At 48.8% G+C, this 22,092-nt stretch overlaps 1 protein-coding gene across 1 annotated transcript; it reads left to right on the top strand.

The window, feature by feature from the left end:
- Positions 1-7,395: 7,395 nt before the first annotated feature.
- On the top strand, positions 7,396-16,201 carry LOC102850423 (histone H1oo-like). The gene is made up of 5 exons (XM_006901050.1): positions 7,396-7,423; positions 11,974-12,233; positions 14,046-14,379; positions 15,610-15,674; positions 15,932-16,201. The coding sequence occupies exons 1-5, from the start codon at positions 7,396-7,398 to the stop codon at positions 16,199-16,201; spliced, it is 957 nt and encodes a 318-aa protein (XP_006901112.1).
- Positions 16,202-22,092: the final 5,891 nt, after the last annotated feature.

Consider the following 22,092-nt stretch of genomic DNA (forward strand, 5'->3'; position numbering starts at 1 on the left):
GGAAAACTATACTTGGACCAGGAGATAGTCATCAGAACAGAGCAAGGAAACACTACATGGTTCAAAATTGGGGAGGGTGTATGTCAAGTCTGTGTCCTATCTCTCTACCTTTTCAATCTATATTCAGAACAGATTAGAGGCTGGGCTCTATGTGTAGAAGCATAGCATCAGGATTGGAGGAAGACTCATCAACAATCTGTGTTATGCAGATAACACAACCTTGCTTGCTAAAATCCGAGGAGGACCTGAAGTGCTTGCTGCATAGAGTCAAGGACTGCAGCCTTCAATATGGATTGAAGCTCAATATCAAGAAAACAAAAAAATACCATTGGGTCCATTGGGAGCATCATGATAGATGGTGAAGAGATTGAGATTGTTAACAGCTTTAGTTTGCTTGGCTCCACAATCAACACTCTTGAACCAGCAGCCAGAAAATTAAAAGATGTATTACCATTGGGAAAAGTCAGTTGTCAGAGACTTCTCCAAAGTATTGAAAAGCAATGATGTCAGTCTGGAAACTAAGGTGTGCCTGATTCAGGCTATGGCTTGCTATGCATCAGAGAGCTGGCCAATGACTAGGATGATAGAAGGTGAATTCTTGTCTTTGAGCTGTGGAGTTGGAGAGAGTTTTGAATATACTACCACAGACTGCAAAGAGAATAAACAGGTTCATCCTGGAGAGGGTGAAACCAGGCTGCTCCTTGGAGGCAAGGATTCTGAGGCTTCCTCTGACATACTTTGAGCATGTTGCAAGGAGGGACCAGACCTTGGAGACGGACATCATGCTTGGGAGTGTGGAGGGACAGAGCAGGAGGGGAAGACCCTCGATGAGATGGATTGATTCAGTGACTGGAGTGCTGGGGGTAGGTGTGTCGGAGACAGTGATATTGGCAGGATAGAGCAGGGTTTAGAGCTGTAGTATATAGGGTCGCTATGAGACACAGGTGACTCAATGACACATAACAACAACATATCACATGCAAACAAGATCCTGCTGAAAATAATCAAAACCAAATGTTACAGCACATCATCAAAGAACTTCAGATGTGCAGGCTGGGTTTAGAAGAGGTCATGGCACTAGGACTATTATAGCCAATGTTAGGTGAATCTTAGCTGAAATCAGAGAGCCAGAGGAATGTTGATCAGTATTTCATTGACTATGCAAAGGCATTTGACTGTGTGGACCACAATAAACTGTGGCTGACTCTCAGAAGAATGGGAATCCCAGAACACTTGATTGTGCTTATGTGAAACCTATACTTGGAAAAGAAGGCTGTTGTCAAAACAGAGCAAGGGAACATTTCATGGTTGAAAGCCAGGAAAAGTATATGCTAGAGATATATCCTATCTCTATACCTCTTCAATCTATATGCAGAACAGATCATCTGGGAAGCTGGGATCTATGAGGAAAAATGTGACATCAAGCTTGGAGGAAGACTCACCAACAACCTGTGTTATGCAGATTGCTTGCTTGCTGAAACAGGATGACCTGAGGTGTTTGCTGCAGAAGGTCAAGGACTGCAGCTTTCAATATGGATTGAAGCTCAAAATAATAAAAAAATCCAAACAAACAAAGATTCTCACCATGGGGCCAATTGGCAGCATCATGATAGATGGTAAAGAGATTGAGATTGTTAATAGCTTCACCTTGCTTGGCTCCACAGTCAACACTCTTGGTACCAGGAAATCAAAAGACAAATTGCATTGGGAAAATCTGCTGTCAGGGACCCTCTCCAGAGTACTGAACGGTAGTGATGTCAGTCTAGAGGCTAAAGTGCACCAGTACATGGTCTTCACAATTAGTTGCTATACATCAGAGAGCAGGACAATTTCTAATGATGATAGAAGAAGAATCAATGCCTTTGAGTTGTAGTGCTGAAGAAGAACATACCATAGACTGCTAAGAGAACAAACAGGTTCGTCCTGGAGAAGCCAGGCTGCTCCTTTGAAGCTTCATCTGACATACTTTGAACATGTTGCAAGAAGGGACCAGTTCTTGGAGAGGAACATCATGGTTGGAAGGGTGGAGGGACAGTGCAAGAGAGGAAAACCCTGGATGAAATAGATTGATTCAGTGACTGGGGTAATGGGAGTAGGTGTGTCAGAGACAGTGATGTTGGCTCAAGAAAGAGCAGAGTTCAGAGCTATCATACATGCTAGGAATTAGAGTCGACTCAATGGTATGTTACAATAGCAAGAGGTTGTGGGTTTCAGATAATTTCCTCTATTTCCTATTGACTGAAATATAGTCATAATGTCTGGAATTTGAGTAGCCCTGTTAGTTCATGAGGTAGAATCTTTGGAGAATGGTAGGGCATGAAGATAGAAGGAGCCTGGGTCTCCTCCACAGCCACATGACCAGTCCTAGACATGTTACACTTTAATGGATTTATGAAATAATGGATTTTTTAAAAAGTGATTATTATTTTGGAAGCTTTGTTATAGGTGGCATCTTAGTTAGCATGCTTCTAGGACAACACCCATGGTCTGAATTCAGGAAGATCTAAGTACCGGTCCTCTCTTTACATCAGCCTCTTTATGTTTAAATAAAATAGTGAATATAAAATATTTATATGGTCATTTAGCAGTGGCAGTTCACTTTTTCTTCCCTGACCTCTATACAATTATTGATCCAGTAAAGAAACATCAGCAATGTCAGGTTATTATAAGGACTGGAGTAATATCAAATAGACATCTGACATGTGCTACCGACAGTACAGAGGTAAAGCATCAGAGCTGACGAAAAGTTCACATGTTGAAGGACCCCATTCAAAGTTCGAAGACTGTGAAAAAGCTGTCGGCAGTATTCAGATTCTGTATCTGCTCTGATTGGAGGTTTGTGTAGGTATACCCAGCAGCCTGCCGTCTATCCAGCAGTCTAATCTTCATAATTATAACTTCCCTGTAAAAGGCAATCCTCTCAGAGAATTTTTAGATCACACAGTGCATTTTAGAACTTCTTCCCTCCAAATGCAAAATCCTACCCTGGCACAGCCCAGGAGCAGCTTTTCAGATGAAGCTCATGGGAATGTTTGTATTGCTGTGTCTCTATTTCTTGATTCTTGGAAATGTCCCACAAATGCGATCAAAATTGCTACCCTGATTTGCGCCAACTTCCATTTGCCTCTTTGCTTCGTGCTCATTTACTGCACCCACATTGTTCCAGCAGATGCTTTTCAGGCCTCTTCCTGCTTGGCTGGGGTTGGCCCTGCGCTGGGCCTTTTATACATCACAGGAATGTGTGCTGAGCATCTGTGGCAAGCATCTGCTGGAATAAGACCGACACAACCTTGAACTCAAGCCCTAGTTCAGGAGACAGCTAAGACAGAACTGGAATTCAGAACCATAAGGTCCTCAGAAGCAAGTCCAGGCACTAGAGCCACCAGAGGGGGACCCCTAACTTTCTGAAGGTCGGGGAAGGCTTCTCTGAAGCAGTGATGTTGTTGTTATGTGCCATCAAGTTGGCTGCAACTCATATACTGACCTGGTGAAGAACAGATCTGAATCCTGCTCTATCCCGTGTCATCCTCATCATCTCCAATATACCTGAGTCCTGAGTTATAGTCACCATGTGAACCTTCCACTTTTCCAAGCATAATGTCCTTCTCCAAGGACTGGTCCCTCCTAACAGCATGCCCAAAATATGTGAGGTTTCACTATCCATGCCTTCAAAGAAGACTCTGGTTTCACTTTCTCCAAAACATATCTGTTTGTTCTATTGGCAGTCCATGGGATAGTCAGTACTCTTCTCCAGGACCACAGCCTGAAAGCATCACTTCTTCTGTCATCCTTAGTCATTATCTATCTTTCAGATGCATAGGAAGTAATAAAAAGAGGCCATGGCTTGGGTCAGGTGCACCTTAGTTGTTAAACAGACATCATTGCTCTTTAACACTTTGTAGAAGACCTTGACAGCAGATCCCCCAGTGCAACACATCTTTTGATTTCTTGACTGCTGGTACCAAGGCTGTTAATTGTAGATCAAGAAAGATGAAATTGTTGACAATATCAATCTTTCATCCATCTATCATGATGTTGCCTATTGGCTCAGTGATGTCTATAGTGAGATCTAATGGGCATGTGAGAAATTATCCAGAGAAGATAAGGAAGGCCTTTGAGGCAGAATGTATCAAATAGTTTATATTGTGTGACAAACAACCCAGAACTTCATGGCTTAAGAAATCAACCCTGCCTTACTGTTCATGGCCCTGTGACTCAGCTGGGCACAAATCTGGCCTGCTGGCCTCTTTGGTCTGCTGCTGGTTTGGCTGGGAACTGACTGGTTGCTGGCTCTTGATTGGGCAGCAGGAGTGACTAGCAGGCTAGCCAGGGCTAATTCACATAGCAGTGAACTGGTGTAACATCTTTTCTGCCATATTTTTTGCTCAAAGCAAATCACAAGACCATCCCAAATTGAAGAAGTGTGGGAGGAGCTGCAGTGTCAACATTGCACATGGGCATTGTTATGTAGGAGAGGTGTGAAAACTGAGGCTGGTGGTATGTCAGTCTAGCACTCAGAGCAAACAACAAGAACCAAGCTCAGATACCAGCACAGCCTATTCAGGGCACACAGTATGGCTCAATTGTGGGCTGAAGGAGAAATGAGACTCAGTAAGCCAAGTCGGTGTGTCAAGACTTACACCTGAAGGCAGTGGGGAGCCATGCAGGGTGCTAGGCAGGTGAGATAAAACTTTGAAACACTTTGATGACCACAGCCTCCAACAATCTCTGCTAATGGAGAAAATTCCAAGAATACTACGTAAACGACAAGAAAATTCCAACAATATTACACAAACTACATGGAGAAAAGTGCTCCAGAGACAATTGTTGCTATTACCTTATCATGAATCCTTTCAGACAGACAGACAAACCTACATACACCACACACACACACACACACACACACACACACACACACTCTTCTCAAGAATGGGGAGCATAATCTTGCCGGAGGCAATGATTGTGAAGCTTCTTCTCACTATTGGAGGGACCAGTCCTTGAGAAAGGAAGTCATGCTGGTAAAGATGGAGGGTCAGAGAAAGACCCTCAACAAGAACCCTAACAGGAGGTCCGAGTGTATCAGAGACGGTGAGGTTGGCACAGGTCAAGACAGGGCAAGTTTCAGATCTGGTTGACTCTGTGACATCTACAACAAGAACCACCACCAAACGCATATACACATGCAGCTTTGTTCCTTTTCACTGCTCCACAATATTCTTCTGTGTGGTCAAGCTCCAGTTGACTGATCCATTCTCTTCTTGATGAGCACCGAGGTTGTTTAGTTTCTGCTGTGTGATCAAAACTGCGGTCCCCTCCTTGAACATCCATGCCGGTGTTGCCCCTGGTTTACACTGGAGAGGGCCATGGGTGAGTGCTGTCTTAGACGTTGCCCAGATGCTTTCTGCAATGACTACATTTCCCCTCCCTTGCTGTGGCCCAGACTCCCTTCTTTCTTATTTCCACACATCCCCGAGACTCAATACTGACTGACTGACATGTTCAGCTTTGCTGTGAATGTGAAAGTATCAAAGAGTTGCCTGTGCCTCAGAGCGACCCAGTGAACAGCAGGTCTGAACCCTGCCCCATCCTGCGTGTCCTCACCGTCTCTGATAAGCCCAAGCCCAGTTGCTGCAGTCACTGTGTCAATCCACCCCGCAGAGTGAGGGTCTTCCTCTCTTTCTTTGCTCCCTCCTGCTTTTCCAGCATGATGTCCTTTTCTAAGGACTGGCCCCTCCTGACCAGTACAAGCCCAATACCTAATACATGCTCAAAGTCAATAAATACAACTCAATTTTTGTGTGTGTGGGGGGGGTAATATAATAAAAATAGATATCTTAGAAAGTTACATCCCTACTGGGACAGACTTCCCTCCTTGAAAGGAAATACAGAAGACAGGCCCACCCCATTATTTGTAAGTAGTATCAGCATTCCACAGGAAGGGGGTTACCTCTGCCCCGAGAGATTTCCTTGGAGGTTAACTCCCTTGCCCCTCTCCCCTTCTCAAATAATGCAGCAGCAAACGTCCTTGTAGGCATCTCTCTGCTCTCAGCTGGGCATCTGCAGACAAAGCCCCTCCCACACTGGGCAGAAGTCCCAGTTCACACCCTAACGGGGTGTGTGTGTGTGTGTGAGGATTGGGCTCCCAGTGTTCTTGCCAACGCTCTGTCTTCAATATCTGTCAGTTTCACATGTTCCTCCCTCCCCCTCCCCCTAGTCCACTTTGCAGTGCACCTCTTGTTCCACATTGCTGTCATACATAAAATACCTAAGCATACATTCCTTTCTGAATGTTCTTCCTGTCTTTTGTTCCCATGCAATATTCATTATCTATCCACTCTTTTCCTATTCTCTCTCCAGCTCTCCCATGTCTATTTTATAACAGAGATGTTATGCAGTATTTGTCCTTTTGTGACTGAGATATTTCACTCAGCATAATGTCACCAGGCTCACTCATATTGTGTCATGTTTTACAACTTCATTGTTTTTCCGTGCTGTGTAATATTCCATTGTGTGAATGCACCTCAGTTTTTCTGTCAATTTCTGCCAATTTCAAGGCAAACAGTATTTTGTCATTTCTATTTTAATTTCCTTGAACCTCAGAAAGATGGAGTATATTTTCTTGTTTTAATTGGCCTTTCTGATGTACTAATTATTGTATTCTTTGCCCCGGTTCTAATTGTTGTATTCTTTGCGCCGGTTCCCAAGGGACAGTGTCCTTACTTATGAAGGCTTTTAATAAGCAACTGTATTTCAAAGTGACTCTTTTATCCCTTGGAAAGTTTTTTCTTAAACAGAGCAGGAGGAAAACTGGGTTCTGGGAACATCACTGACCGCAGGAAAATCTCTTGGCCTAGTAAACTATTCCCAACTGTTTTGTTTTTTTTTTTTTTAAACTGGGGCCAGCAGTAGCCTGGGGACAGGAGCAAACACTAGGGTAGACTTCGACCCACTCAGTGGGCTCAGAGGGCCTCAGTGGCCAGCTTGACAACTCAGGTGCCTCCAATTCTACCATCACTCTCACTAGCTGAAGGCCTAAGAGGGACAGGATCTTAGAATAGTTCAGAAGAATATTCCAGAAGAGTGGGCCTGAGCCCCTCTCACCCTCAGGGGAGCCCACAGGAGCTCTACTTCTCATAATCAGTCATATTCCACGTACCTGCTGCTCTACAAGTCAGGGCTGAGACCCCGAGAAGCCTAGAACTCTTGTTGCAGTCATCAGCTTACCTGCTTCTGGCCCAATCAGGCTGGTTCAGGGGTGGGCCAAGTGTGGTATGTAAGACAGGGGAGGCAGGCCTGGATCCACTTTCCACAGAGAGGGGAAGCTAGTGTCCTGCTCCAGCCTGTCAGATGGCTTCTGGGAGCTATGCATCCAGTGACACCTTGGAGGCCTCCTCGATGGAGCTGACAGGGTCTGAGAAGCCAGGTAAAGGAATAGGCACCTCCCCACTCCCTTGGAGCCTGTCCTTGGGCTGTCTGGGGCTCTTTCTCTTCTCACCTCCTGCCTCCTCTCCCAGACTAGCTCCTCATTACCCAAAGGGCAGGGCAGGGTGTTGAGTTCAACTGCCCTTGCGGCTTAGCTCACAGGGGAGTAGGGTATAGACCTCTCCAGAGGAAGCCTTTTCCCTGCCAGGGCGGAAGGCTGAGTGGCTGCAGAAGGGTAGTTTATGAAAGGATGGGAGCCAGGAGCATTTGGTTTGAGGGCTGTATTCAGTCAGTTTTCGGGCCGTTTTCAGTCAACAGTGACTCATGGTTTCTCTGGGTGTAGGGCCCTCTTGATTCCCTTCAGTGCTCACAGGCTTCTCATTAGCGGCTGGAGGTCAGGAAATTCTCCGATTAGCCTCACCTGGGGCCAGGCTGGGACATCCTCAGAGCATTAGCAAAGGCTCCAGGTGCTTCTGGGCTGGAGTTGCTCCCTCTGCTTTGGGAACTTCTGGGGGGAAAGTCTAAATCCAAATCCCATTTAGGCCTCAAAAGTGAATGGCAAGGGACACCCAGGCAGAGCGCAGAGCTTGAGTGAACAGAAAGGCCGGGGCCAGCTCATTTAACCTTTCTAATGGCCCTGATGGCCTCTGGCAAGAAGCTGCACTGCAATCCCAGGGTCATGTGGTTCGAGGCCACCAGCAGCTCCACGGGAGAAAGATGGGCAATCTCTTCCCCTGTGATAAACTGCCTCTGAAAATCTGCCAGAGGGTCAACCATGGGATGGTTCCAACTCTACAGTACACAACAGCAATAGCCCTGGGAGCTCTCGTGGCCTCGTGGTAAGACGCTTCACTGCCTCTGAAAACCTGCCGGAGGGTCAGCTCTGAGTCAGTTCTGACTCACAGAAAACAACAACAACTCTTTTTCCTTGGTGATGGAATGAAAGACACATGCATGACTCCCTAGTTCCCAGGTTCTCTTGAAGCTAGGTGTAGCCATGGCACTACTTTCTGACTAAGGACAATAAACTTCTACCTTTGTTCAGTTAAAAAAAAAAGTGAGTGGCAATTTCTTGGAAGATTAAGAAGGATCTTGCTAGTGGAGGGAACAGGGAGCTCTGGTTTAGTGATAAGGAATTGTGCAGTCAATCCAAAGGTGTGTGGTTTGAATCCACCAGCCGCTCCTCAGGAGAAAGATGAATAATCTCCTTCTATTTGATTTACTGCCTCTGAAAACCCACCGGAGGGTACACAAGAACAAGCGAGGGAATGGCCTGGGTGAGAGAACTGGGGGGCCATTTGGGGAGAGGCTTCTTGTAGGTAAGGTCACAGCTGGGGACGCAGTGACCACCAAGTCATGGAGGAGCCACAGAGGGTTTTTAGTGGGGAGAGGTGAGGAATGTGGGCCATGGTGGTAGGGGAATGGTTTTATTGGGAGGGGGAAGAGGCTGGGGGGTCTTGGGGATAGAGAGGGGAGACCCACTGAAGGGTGTGGCGAGGCAGGGGTGCTTGTCTGAATCTGAGTAGAGACAGGTTTTGAGGTGGTGTGGACGCTGTTCTGGACATTCGGGTATGTTGAGCTGACAGAACTCACTTCCATGGAGCCTGCCCATCTCCTGCTGGCCCTCTATTGGGTGCCTGAGGCTGCAGAGGCTTAGAAAGGAGACTGTCCCTCAAGGAACTGCTATTGGATTCAATCTGCTTATCTTTCAGTTAGCAGCCAATGCTATGCCATCAGGGCTCCTTACTCAGGTATACAGCAGGCATTTAATAACTGCTGAGTGAAGGGCTGAATGCAGCTGGAGGAGGGAGGGAGGAGGTAGACCTGAAGGCATGGGGCTAGTTCCAATGTGCAGGGCAGGTGTTAAAGAAGCAGAGAGAGACCAGAGCTGTCACCTGAGGCCAGGCTGGATTACCCCTCAGGAAACCCTATAACCCTCAGCTGAAAGGACTTAGACCTGCTGCAGCCCCTGTCGGCCCTGGACAGAGGTAAGACTGAGGCCCCAAGAAGGGAAAGAAACTCCTCTGGTCCCCAGATTGGCCAACAGATGGATTTAACAAGTCGTCTTTGACCAGAGGGAAGCCTGTCAGACACTAGCTCTTCTTGCCAGCTTGCGGCTGGAGTGGAAGTGAATGTATTTAGGCCTCTTTGCAACCGTTACTCCTTTCAGAGTTTTCAAGGAATTTATTTTCTTTTTTTTAAAAAAAAAATAACATTGTGGTTTTGGTGAAGGTTTACACAGAAGTTCAGGCTCCCATTCAACAGTTTCTACCCACATTCAGGGATATTGGTGTGTTCTTCATGATGAAAGAACATCCTCAGTATTTCCATTCTGATTGTTCCATTTCTACCCATCTGGTTTCCTGGTCTCCTTCCCTTTCTGTTTCATTTGATCTTAACACCGTGTGTGTGTGTGTTAGACAAGTTTAGTATTTACAGGTGATACAGTCGCTGTGAAGCCGAACACTGTGACACTGATGAGTCAAATGAGAGAATGGTTACCCATGGTGGACAGTGTTTGGTGGAGCTCCCCGATTAAAACAAGCTTGGAAGCAGGAGTGCCATCCACTTCCAAAATAGCTTGCCTCTGGAAACCCTATGAACCTGGAGAAAGGAAGAAAGTTATACAGGAGGTGTCCAGGACTTTTATTCAGAGGGTCGCTATGAGTCGCCTACGACTCAACGGCTCTTAACAACACCACTACCACCACCTCTCTGGGAACCAGTCCATTATTTAGCTAAAAGGTGAACCCAAGGGTTAGTTTGATTAATGATTGGTCACATGCATGTCAAAAAGGGTTTTATATATAAAGAAAAATACTGTAATATGAAATGAAATACTGTAATATGAAATGTAACATGAAATGAAGAGCCTGGCATCTGCCTCAGAATCACCCAGTAAATGACGCAAGAGTGGCGTGGACTGTGACAGTCCAGCCATCCCTTTGAAATCTAAATGACCAAGGTTTGAAGAGTGTCTCAGGGTGATAGAGTCCAGTGAGGCTGGTTTTGTTCCACATTTCTTCCCCCTCGTGCTGTCAGAGTCCATCTGTTGTGGCCAAATTAGCTTTCTTTTTCTATCTTCAATTTTTGAAATGATATTTTTAGCATATCACTTTCTTTTGGAGTCTTTAAATCTTGCAAGTTGACTGGTAACCAGCATTTGAGCTTGTAAATCATGAGACTTAAATCACTTCTGTGCCTTTCGCAGTGACTGACAATGTCTTGTACTTTTCCCTTCCCTCCTCAGCCCTCAGAATCCACAGGGAACTGGTTCCATTGGAATCTGGGGGGGAAACTTTTCCTTATGAAAACTTTCAAATGGATCAGGAGAGCATATGGAACATGGAATAGCATGTGCTGGGCACCCAGCGTCCACATGGCTGGACTGTCACAGCTCACAGACACACTTGTTTCAGGTGCTGGGTAATTCTGAGGCAAATTCCAGGCTTATGAGTTCCTGTGTAAATATTTCAACATTTATCTTTAAAAACCTTTCAAAAATTATAGTAATACCATTTAGTACATCTGAAGTAATTAGTATGCCTCTTAACATCATTGAGGAATGTTAAGGGAGCTCTGGTGGCCTAGTGAATAGGGAATTCTGCTGTCAACCCAAAGGCAGGGGTTTCAAATCTACCAGCTGCTCCTCAGGATGGAGATGGGCAATTCCTTTAGTGCGAGTTACAGCCTCTGAAAACCAGCTGGGGGGTTTGAGTTGGTTCTGATTTGACGGCACATAACAAACATACATTACTGAATTCTCTACCTGGCTGCATTTTTTTATGTGTGTAATATTTTTTAATTTCTTTATTGAGATTTTAATGAAAGTTTATCAAGAACTTGGTTTTCCAGTCATTCATTGTTGCACATTTTCCTCCCTGGCCCCCCTCCCTACTCCCAGATCGCTTTTTACCTTTGGGGGAAAAGTTCTCTCATTGTTATACAGTCTCCCCAGACATAAATGATGTACACAGCATTGAAACAGACGAGGGAGATAACTGTATAAAAGCAATATATGATTAGGTATTGTTGGCATGACAAGAGTCCAGAATAATAGAACTGGCTGCATTTTTTTTACTTCTCCTGTTGGTGTTCCAATCCTGCTCTGAGCCTGAGGTCAGGCTGCACCTGGCTGACAAGCACTTGAGGATCCTTCCTCCACTGGCTGCATTTCCTCGTTCTCCTCCTCGTTTATTTGGAGAACAAATTTGTATATCCAGGAATGTCTCAGAAACTTCAGGTTTCTGGAAAATGGTTGGTAAATCTAGATACTCAGTTGATTTTGATATTTTTCCCTTTTTATTAGAATATTTAGCTCTTTAGAAAGGTTCCACAGCCTCATTGTGGGGAGGGGGGTGTACTGGGGGCTGTGGCCCTGTGCCTGGGGAGTGGATGGGCTGGTGGTCATGGCCCTGGCTGGGTGGGCACTGCCCCTTGCCTAGTGCCTTTCTGTCCGGCTGGCACCTGGTTTGTGCCCATCAGGTCTCGCTTCTCCTGGGGCTGATGCATGGTCTGGGGCTCTGGTTAACTCTCCTCCATCCTCCACAGACCCAAACCCCAGAAGGATCCCGGGGCCACGCCGCAACCCCACAGTGCTGCGCATGGTGCTGGAGGCGTTGCAGGCCAGGGAGCAGCGCCAGGGCATCTCGGTGGTGGCCATCAAGCAGTTTATCCTGCTGAAGTACCCAACAGTGAACGCCATCCGCCTCACCTACCTGCTCAGGCAGGCTCTGTCCAAAGGTGTTAACCGGGGCCTCCTCACCCGGCCTCTCAACTCCAAGGCCAGAGGGGCCACCGGCAGCTTCAAAGTAAGTCAGACGAGGGGACCCAGGAGCCCTGAGGACCAGGCCTGGATGTGAGTCTGGCCTCCTCCTGTCTTCCATCCTGGATATATACTGTGCCAGCTTTCTATTCCTCTAGGTCTGTGGGAAGGCTGGAGTGTTTGTCCTGTCTGGGTGACACAGCTTCTGTCCCCTGGGGGTGTCCATGGTCCTCCATGAGATCAGAGTCTTGTCAGCTTCTCTCAATCCACTCACTCTGGAGTCCTGGCACCCACGGTCCCCTGACTTGTAGTCCCCTCAGGGATGAGATAGACCAGGCCTGGCCCCTAGAAGGTCATGGTGGCAGGGTGTTCTCCCTTCTCTCACTGACTCTGAACCCGGGACAAGGGCTGGCTCCTCCCTGAGATACCACTTCTTTCAAATGGGAGCAACTTGGCCTGGTAACAAGGCTCCAAAAGGGTCAGTCTTGCCCAAGGTCACTAGAGTGACGGGCAGCTCTGGGACAGAATTAGACCCCAGTATCGTGCCATCTGCCATCAGGGATCCAGGTCTGTCTTGTTACTGGTGCTCCCTGAGTCCAGTGTCTTGGAGTAGCTGTTGCCATGGAAACTTGTGGACCATTCTAAACCTGCCGTGTGAGCCAGCTCCTGCGGTAACCTTGTGACCAGTTAGAAGAAGCCCTCCCTCATGGTGAGAGTGAGAGCTTGTCTCAAGTCACGGCCAGGATAGATAAGTAGGGCAGGTGAACTTGAGGGTTGTACCCCCAGAGCAGGAGGCTCAGAATGGAGGCTGTCCCTTGCCAGCGTGAGGGGGCCATTCCTCCAACTGAACCCTACCTCATGTCATCTCTCAGTAGCTGCGTGTCTTTGGCATGTGACTCCCCCTCTCCAGGCCTCGGATTCCTCATTATGAGGTCCATAAATAGCTCATCCCATCAAGGAGAGCAAATGGAACAGCCCAGAGCTTGACCCAGGGCAGAATAAGTTAGTCAGAAGGACAAGGGGAATGCAGGAGGGTGGAGGAGATGAGCAGAGAGGAGAGGTGGGCAAATGGCAGGTGCAGTTTGAGGCTGAGGGAGCAGGGGAGTCGTCAGGCAGAGGGAATGGGGCTGAGGATGTCCTGTGTGCAGGTGGACATGGGGAGGGGGTGATATTTCTGATCTTGGAAGGCAATGGTGTGAGGGTGAGAGCGGTATTGTCATTGAAACCCTGCTCTCCAACCTCCTTGTGGAGGTGGGAATAGGCAGGGAGGAGACACTCGATGCTGGGTATAGAGGAGAGGGATGGGAGAAGGGGCTTAGCCTCTGTGGGAAGACCTAGGCATGAGTCAGAGCGTCTCAGAGTCGTGCAGGATGAGTGGCAGGGGGGAAAGGGAGTCAGGATTCACAGTGTTAACACGTTGCTGCAAATGGTAATACATGGGGGCGGAGAAAGTGTTTCTAAGCACGGTCATCAATTTAAAAGTGTGCGGCAACATGTTAAACATTTTCCCTAAAGCCTGGCTTGGAGGTTGTAGACACAGATGTGAGCTGAGTGCACCTCTGCCCTCACCAGGCTGCAGAAGCTGTTGACTGTCTCAGTGTGTGTGTGTAGGGGCACTAGCCTGGGTGTCCACTGCTGTGGGACCTCAGCTGGGCAGGTCACTTCCGAGCCTTCAGTCCCCATCAGCAGATGAGGGCTCAGTCCTTTGAGTCTCAGCTGCATATCATCTCAAGCTGTAGACCACCTTTTGGCAATCCCTTCCCTGGAAAGGGCCCCTTTTCCTGACTCACCCAGGACATTGGGGCATGGGAAGCTTGGGACTTCTGCCCTCAATCCACCTCATTCTTTCCTCCTCCAGTTAGTTTCCAAGGAAAAAAGGACAGCCCAGCACAGAAAGATGGCCACCAGGAAACCCGGCAAAGCCCAGAAGAAGGGTCCCAAGAACCCCAGCAAGGTGAAGAAAGAGCCTCCCGACCCAGGCAAGGTGAAAATGCTGCCCCAGAAGCTGGAGAAGGTGGAGAAGGTTCCTACCAAGTCAGACGCAGCTGAGAAGAAGGCCTCCAACAAAGGCAGGGAGGTCAGCGTCAAGGTGACAAAGCTGGGTGAGCCCAAGAAGGTGAAAGTGAAGGCCCCTCCCAGTGCTGAGGAGCTCAGCGGGAAGTCAGCAGTCAAAGGCGGTGCCAGCAGCAAGGGTGCGTGTGGGAGTGGGATGGTGGTCCCATCCTCCCGGAGGATGGAGGGCAATCACCTCTAGGGAGGAGGGTCCCTTCCCAAGTGAACGTATCTGGGAGGCTCAGCTTGGCATGGAGTGACAGAGACTCATGGTAGCTTGGATCTTGGGTGGGTGGAAAAGGGTGATGGGGAGTGGGGCAGGAACATAAAGGACTGTGAAGAGGGAGGCAGGGACTAGGACACCCCATCCCCCCGATGAGGAACATGAGGCAGGTGTCTGGGGAGGCTTCAGAGAGGAGGTGTCCCAGGCAGGAGAACAGCATGTGAGCAGGCCTGGAGACAGAGAGAGAGTGAGAGGCACTGTTGGGGAGACTGCAGGAAGTTCTCTCTGCAGTGCCAGGAGCAGGAGCTCAAAGGGGAGGCTGGCTGCACAGGACAGGCAGGAAGCTCAACTTTGGTCTGGAGGGGCCAGAGGAACCACAGAAGGTTTATTAGCCTCAGGGACCGAGCACTAGCTGGTCCCATGCCACCCCCTTGATCGCTTGTAGCTGAAACTGGTATGATCTCTAGAATTTCCACTGGCTCTTTTTCAGAAGCTAGGACTTTTCCTCTAGCCAATCTTAGTCTTAGCCTAGTGGGTAAGGAGTTGTGCTGCCAACCCAAAGGTAGGAGGTTCAAATCCACTGGCTGCTCCTCGGCCTCAGGAGAAAGACGAGCAGTCTCCTCCTGTGCGATTTACAGCCTCTGACAACTCGCTGGAGGATGAGTTATGAGTCTGTTCTGGCTTAATGGAAATAAGTAGTAGTGTCTCCGTCTGAAAGCGCTGCTGACGCCTGTTTAGTAACACACAACACTGGCAGATGTGGTGGCTTCAGGGGGCAAGGCGCCCTGGCCAATAGTTGAGCCCCGCTTTCCTGCGTGGAAGTTGAGCATTTCACTGTCCCATAGCAAAGCACTGGAGTCAACTCTGTGTGTCCCGGCAGCCTTGTGCAAACGGACTGGGGCCCTGCTGGAAGTTGGCTGTGAGGGCCAGGGGATGTGCCCCAGGGCTTTGCATGACACAGCCAATGACCATCTAGAATCCATTTTCTCCTCCAGCCCACTTGTGAGGTCAGTACTTTCGCCCCCAGGTGCTGACTAGTGTGTAGGTGCCAGTGAGGCCTGGGACATGTGCAGGGCTCTGGCCTTCCTCTCCTTGCCCCACCAACAGCAATCCTGAACAGAATCCTTTCCCATAGCCCCTCTTCCAGCTGAAACTGAGCGCCCTAGGAAGACAGATGCAGGGAATAAGAGTTCCAAAGCCAAGACCCCCAAGGTAGGTGCTGTGGGGGCACCCTGCTGCATCTGAATACTCCCCACCCCACAGGGCCCAGCTAGGGAAAGAGGCCATTCTTTCCTCCTACACAGCCCAGTCCACCTTCCCTCTTTCCACTCCATATGTCCAGTTGGGGAACTGAGGTTCAGAACAAGGCTTGTGTTTGTGCAGACCCATCAGGGCTGGGGCCAACCCTGCACTGTGGGTTCCAAACTCTGTGCCCACTGCTGCCCTGTTTCTGGTATGCTTTCTCATAGGGCAAGAATGGCACTACTTTCCCTTCAACCAAAGCGACAGCATCTGCATCCAAGGCCCCAAGAAAGGTGGCCTCAGACCCTGGGAAAGAGCCAGAAGCCAAGGACACAGCTCCACCCAAGGACAAGGGCAGCAGTGGGGCCAGGGATGCTCCTGGGTCCCTGGCCAGGAAGCCGGGGGCGCCCCAGAGAAGGCCCGAGCTGCCTGCCAAAGTTTCATCATCTAAGGTGCACCTCAAGAAGGCTAAGCCCGAGAGCTCGAAGCTGGGGTAGAGAGGCCAAGATTCACCTGGAGCTTTTAATTCCTCACAGACCGTCGTCACTTTATGAAATTGCAACCTATTTGTCAATAAATATTTTTTCACTCACAAATTATTGACTGAGATTTGACCATTCTGTCTTTCATAAACATTCACTCAACAAATATTTGGCTGGGTAAGGTTGGAGGCTGGACCCAGATAGGAATGCCCATTCTGGTGGAGACAGATTGTATGGCTGGTGCCTGTGGGATCCCTGGAGAGGCTGTAACCCAACTGTGAGATCTGCGATGGCTTCCAGGAAGAGGCAGCTTTGGATCTTGAAGGATGAGTAGAAGTTGAACAGACAAGAAGGGCATGAGTGGGGCTGGAAGATGTGAGTGTAGGAGTGTGATTTGGAGTTTTGCATGGAGCCTGGAGGTAGAGGGCCTGGTAGGTGGGATGGAATGCCCTAGAAGGGCAATGGGGAGCCAGCAGGTGCTATAGGTCAGGAATGACTGAAGTGTCTGGTAAGGAAGAGCCGGTGGTTGTGGCAATGAGGTGTTGGAGGAATGGAGAGAAGTCAGGGAAATCACTCTGAAGCTTGTCCCTGAGCACCACTGCATACCAGTAGATGGCCTTTCCAGAGCCTGCAGGCTGGAGAAAGAGCCAGGCCTACTGACATGCAGGTGGTGCCTGCCTAGGAAGTGAAATCAAGCAGAAGCAGAGTCTCTATAAAGCCCAGTGGGCCACATTGCTCCAGTCATGAATCAATCCATCTCATCCTGGGTCTTCCTCTTCTGCACTGTCTTCCACCCTTCCAAGCATGATGGCCTTGGCCAACGACTGGTCCTTTCTGGTCATGTGCCCAAAGTGTGTGAGATGGAGCTTCAGAATCCTTGCCCCCAAGAATCAGCCTAGTTTCACCCTCTCTGATCTGTTTGTTCTCCTGGCAGTCTGCTGTTTGTTCAACACTTTTCAAGCACCACAACTCAAAAGCATTGATTCTTCTGTCATCTTCATTGTCTAGCTTTGAGAAGGATAGCAAGTAATTGAGAAGACCATGACAGAATCAGGTGCACCTTGGTCCTCAGACTGACATTGTTGCTCTTCAGAACTCTAGAGAGGTTTCTGCAGCTGATTTTTTCCCAATGCAATTCATCTTTTGATTTCCTGACTGCTGGTACCAAGAGTGTTGATTGTGGAACCAAGCAAACCGAAATTACTAACAGTCTCAATCTCTATCTATCATGAAGCTAAAAATTGGTCCTGTGGAATGGACCATCAACTATTCTTGGGCAAGTTCAAATTGAAGCCAAAATAAGAACAAATCCAAAAACCCCAAACATCGATTTGGGTCAGTCCACCTGAATTAAAAAACCATTTCAAGAACAGGTTTGAGGCCTTGAACACTAATGAATGATGATCAAATGAGCTGTATGTAGGATGATATAAAAAAAAAAAATCCATGAAGAGAGCAAAAGGACATTACAGAGACAGAAGAGGAAGACAAAAGCAAGGGGAAATACATTTCTATCAGAATTGAGAGAGAGCACAGAGACCCCGAAGGGCAAGCCGGCTTGACAGATTCAAGCAGCTAGCTATGAGGAGGCCCACGAAAGCTGGACCCCAGAGAGGGAGGAATCCAGTACTGGGAAATGAGGTGTGGGGTGCTTGGAAACATCTGGGACATGACTGACCAAGATGCAGTGTCTGTGATCCTGCCCCCTGGATCTGGGCCCTGCAACTGCTCAGCCAATAAGAAGACAGTGCAAACACCACTAATCTATGACCCTAGAGACGGGCGACCTCGCCTTCCTGTTTGGGGACACTTGCTCTTGGAAATCAGCCATCACGTCAGGAGGAAGTTCAAGGACCCACCAGAGGGAGGGCTGCAGGGCCCCAGTGTTGTACTTTCTGAATGCCATCGCAAACTTCCAGTCCTGATGGAGCTGCCCCCATTGAAGCCAGGCAGAGCAGAGACCAGCCTTCCTGTCAGGCCCCACTCCAACAGCAGGCCCCTGGTAAATAAAATGATGATTGCTTTACAACACAAGTACTGGTCGTGCAGCAAAGACACTCGGGACAGACTCTGTGAGGTAGACAGACCTTGGAGACCGAGGGCAGAACTTTTGAGTTTTATTTTCTTTGTGATAAGAGGCCTGAAGAAAAAGGCAGCATTACACCAGGGGACAGGAGCAGGAAACGGCCAGGAGTCTGGGGTCATGGAAGAAGTGAATTCTGGAAAGATCTTGGTTGGGGTCAGGGGTAATGGTGGTCAGGGCGGAGGTTATATACTGTTGAGTTGGAACCAACCCATCGTGACCTTCAGAGGCAGAAAAACCACACAGGAGATTTCCCATCTTTCTCCCATGGAGCAGCTGGTAGATTCGAACTGTGTGCCTTCAGGTGGCAGAACAACTCCTTACTACTAAGCCATCAAGAGCTTCCTGCTTGGGAGTGGAAGAGATAGGATTTGCTGATGGATTGTCACCAATGTATGTAAAAGGGCTCTAAGGTGAGCCCACAGTTTGGATCTGAACTCTGCGGGGTGAACCAGTGGCCATGTCTTGAGGTGAGGAAACAGCATGGTCAGTAGACTGCTGAGAGGCGGTCCTGTTGAGGCAGTAGCTGAGCCAGGTGGGGGGGTGAGGAGAGGCAGGGTCCTGGGTGAGGTGCTTGGCTGCCAACTGAGAGACCGGCAGTTCAAATCCAGCAAGACACACCTTGGGGAAAAAAGGCCTGGGAATTTACTCCTCCGCAGACAGTAGTCCCAGAAGATCTCATGGAGGTATGTCTGACTTGGACATACTTGAGTCAGAATTCCCCTGATGGCGACTGGTTGGCGGGGAGGTAAACTGGGGTCACTTGGCAGCAGCTAACGACGACAGATTGGAAGGGACTCGGCAAGGAGGCAGATGAGCTCACAGAGAGGCTGCAGCTGCCAGCATGGTGCCTCAGGCTGCTTCCTTCCGGTCACGGCAACATGGCCACACTCCAGGAGCCCCTCACGGGCTTTATTTTTCTGCACTGACATCTTCCTTGGGTCCCCAGTGCAGCTGCCAGCAGGCCTCCAGGTGGCACAGGCAGGTGTGGGGGGTGCAGGGGCTGAGAGAGTCACTCTCAGGGTAGAGCCTGGGGCGTGACACTGAGAAGATCAAGAAGGCACAGGAGCAGGCGGGTTCGAGTGTGTGTGTGGGCTACAATGTGGCAGAAGGAGGGACCCGGGTGAGTCTGCAGCTGCTTCTCCTCTGGTCAAAGGCGCTGGGGCACATTGCTAAGTGCTCTTCTGCTAACGGAAGAGTGGAGATTCAAGTCTCCCTGGAAAAACCTCACAGGAAAGACCTGGCAACTGACTTGCCAAAACACCAGCCTTAACTGGAAACCCTGTGGAGCCACATTCAGGACACTGTGCTCAAAGTTCCCTCTCTTCTCTAATGCCTGGGCAGAAGGAGGGGAAGGCCTCATCAGCAAGACCAGGATGGTGCATGAGTCACAGAAATCGATCGCCATCTGCACTAAGAAATGCCCCAAGCCCAGAACTCAGCTCCTTGAGCAAATGTGACTCCAAACTTCAAGAAGGAACTGCATGTTAATCAGGCATTCAAACAGCCTGTGGAATAGTTAATGAAACAGAGAGATGTAGCTGGCATATTGTTGCATGGGAGGGGGAGGGAGCAGGTTACAAAGTGATGATCCTAATTTTACTCCCCAGCACCCTTCCAACCAACCTACCACGTTAAGACATGATTTGGAAAGGGGTCTTCTGAACCACCAGCTGGGGAAGGCTGAGGTAGCTATTGTTTTTTTCCTGCCTTTTCACACATCCTGACATTTTTTCTTTTCTTTTCCGGAAGCATGTATCTATTCAGCGTGCACACACACACATACACTCCTATCAAGTATGATAACTTAAATTAGAAAATCTGCTTAATAAAAAGGAATCAATGCTCAGAATAGAAAATGTGAGATAAGATCCTCATCTTGAAGCCACCGCGGGAGGAGGCTATTTTGAAGCTAAGGATTGTTTACTTTTCTGTTCTTGCTAATTCTAGAACTGGTGTTTGTGAGAGTTGGGTGAGGTTTTATGACTTTTCATGTCTTAGTTTTTACTCTTGATAAATATTTATGTAAATTGCTTTTCCTTCATAGCAGAGGAAAGTTGACGTGTGTTGCTTCTGTGGGGTAACACTCGAGGGTCCTTTCCTGGTGGGGACTCTTAACCTTGACTTTTGCTGACCCCAAATCAGGCAGACAGTTGTAGAGGAGAAAATGGTGGCACAGATGGAAAAGGCTGCCCTTTGGGAAACACAGGCCAAGGTTAATCTGCCCTTCGAGAAATGACTGACCTCAGCCTCTCCATCTGAAAAATGGGGCACATGATACATCATTTCCAAGATTGCTGAGCAACAGAAGGGCAGTGGGTAAGCACCCAGGATCCTTGGGTGGTGTAGTAAACAATCTTGGCTGCTAATAGAAAGACTGAAAGTTCAAGGTCACCTAGGGGTACCTCAGAAGAAAGGCCTGGTGGTCTACTTCCAAAGTAACAGCCACTACTATGGAGCACAGCTGTACTCTGATGCACACAGGGCCACCATGAGTTGGCATCAACTTGATGGCAACTGGTTATGGAGTCAGCATCACTGCCCTCCATCTGTAAAAGGGGGGTCATGCTGCCATGGGGCACTGGTGGTTCACTGGTTAAGTTCTTGCCTCCAGGTCCAAATCAATGCATCTCGTCGTATGCAGGCAACACTCATCTGGAGTCTTGCATGTTGCCATGATGTGAAAGGCTTCAGTGGAGCCACGAACACAGGCCTGGGGATCTCCTTAAAGTCATCAGCCAGTGAAAACCTCCTGGCTCACAATAGTCTAAAAGCAATCCCTGGGCTGGTTCAGGGCCAGGCAGTGCTGGGTCTGTTTATAGAGTTGTCAGGACTTGAGAACGAGGTGACAGCCGTTAACAGCACAACATGATGTCTCTGACACAAAGACTGCATGGATTAGTGGTGGCCAGGCCCACCCCAAGACAGGTGACACCCTGCAGAGCCCAGGTGACAATGCACATGGTGTCTGTGGGCCCACAGACTGCATCCTCCCATTTAATCCTTCTGGTGTGGTGCAGATGCCTCCCCAAAACAATCAGGCAACATGATGGGGCCACAGGTCACCTCCCTCCATGACCGGAAGTGAAGCTGGGAAAGAGTGTTACCCCTGACACCATGGTCCATGATCCCTTCTTCAGGACAAAGGCTGGAGCCCACAGCAGATTTCCCATCAGGTTTTTATTACAAAGAAGGTTCCAGAAAGCCCCAGCCACCTGCTCCAGCGCAGGCCTCCCCTTCCCCCCATGGCCGGATGGTCCCTGCAGCTGCGGGGCTGCAGAGTCCCTCCAAGCGAGGAGAGAAAGGCCAGTCTTCCAGGTGCTGGGGGTCTTAGTTAGGTCCTCCCCTCTCTCTGGACAGTCCTTTCCAGTGTCATGCCGGGAGCCCCCTGGGACCCCGCCCCGGTCCTCTGCACACGCAGCAGCTATTCACAGTTGGCAAGTGATACGTTTTTTAATATAGAAAAGCTTTTTTAAAAAAACAAACAACAACCAAAAACCAACCAACCAAGTGATGCTATCTTTAGAAACACTTCGAACAAGATCCAAGTAGCCCAGCTACATACAGCCTTGATGTATCTTAACCCCTCTTTCCTCAAACCACAGCCTCCCAAGCACCTGTTCCCTCTTCCTTGGCCCCATCTTTCCTCCTGGAGACCCCCAAATGCTTTTGTTGTCACCTCTAGCCCATGAGGAACTGCGCCTTAAAGAACCCAAACTTGCCTAGTATGGGCTTCCAGGGAGCACTCCAGGAGAGGGGAGGCAGAGCCCAATGGGGCCTGGTTCAAGGAGGCCGCCCCCCGCCAGTCTGCATGAGGTAGTGT

Source organism: Elephantulus edwardii, unplaced genomic scaffold (assembly GCF_000299155.1).
Source record: "Elephantulus edwardii isolate Elephantulus edwardi_28Jun2011 unplaced genomic scaffold, EleEdw1.0 scaffold00306, whole genome shotgun sequence".
Taxonomy (NCBI): domain Eukaryota; kingdom Metazoa; phylum Chordata; class Mammalia; order Macroscelidea; family Macroscelididae; genus Elephantulus; species Elephantulus edwardii.

Bases quoted from the DNA above. Each gene is read 5' to 3' on its own strand.
- LOC102850423 (XM_006901050.1), top strand. From the start codon at position 7,396: ATGGAGCTGACAGGGTCTGAGAAGCCAG. The intron at 12,234-14,045 runs GTAAGTCAGACG...TTCCTCCTCCAG, and splicing joins GGGCCACCGGCAGCTTCAAA to TTAGTTTCCAAGGAAAAAAG. The intron at 14,380-15,609 runs GTGCGTGTGGGA...CCCCTCTTCCAG, and splicing joins AGGCGGTGCCAGCAGCAAGG to CTGAAACTGAGCGCCCTAGG.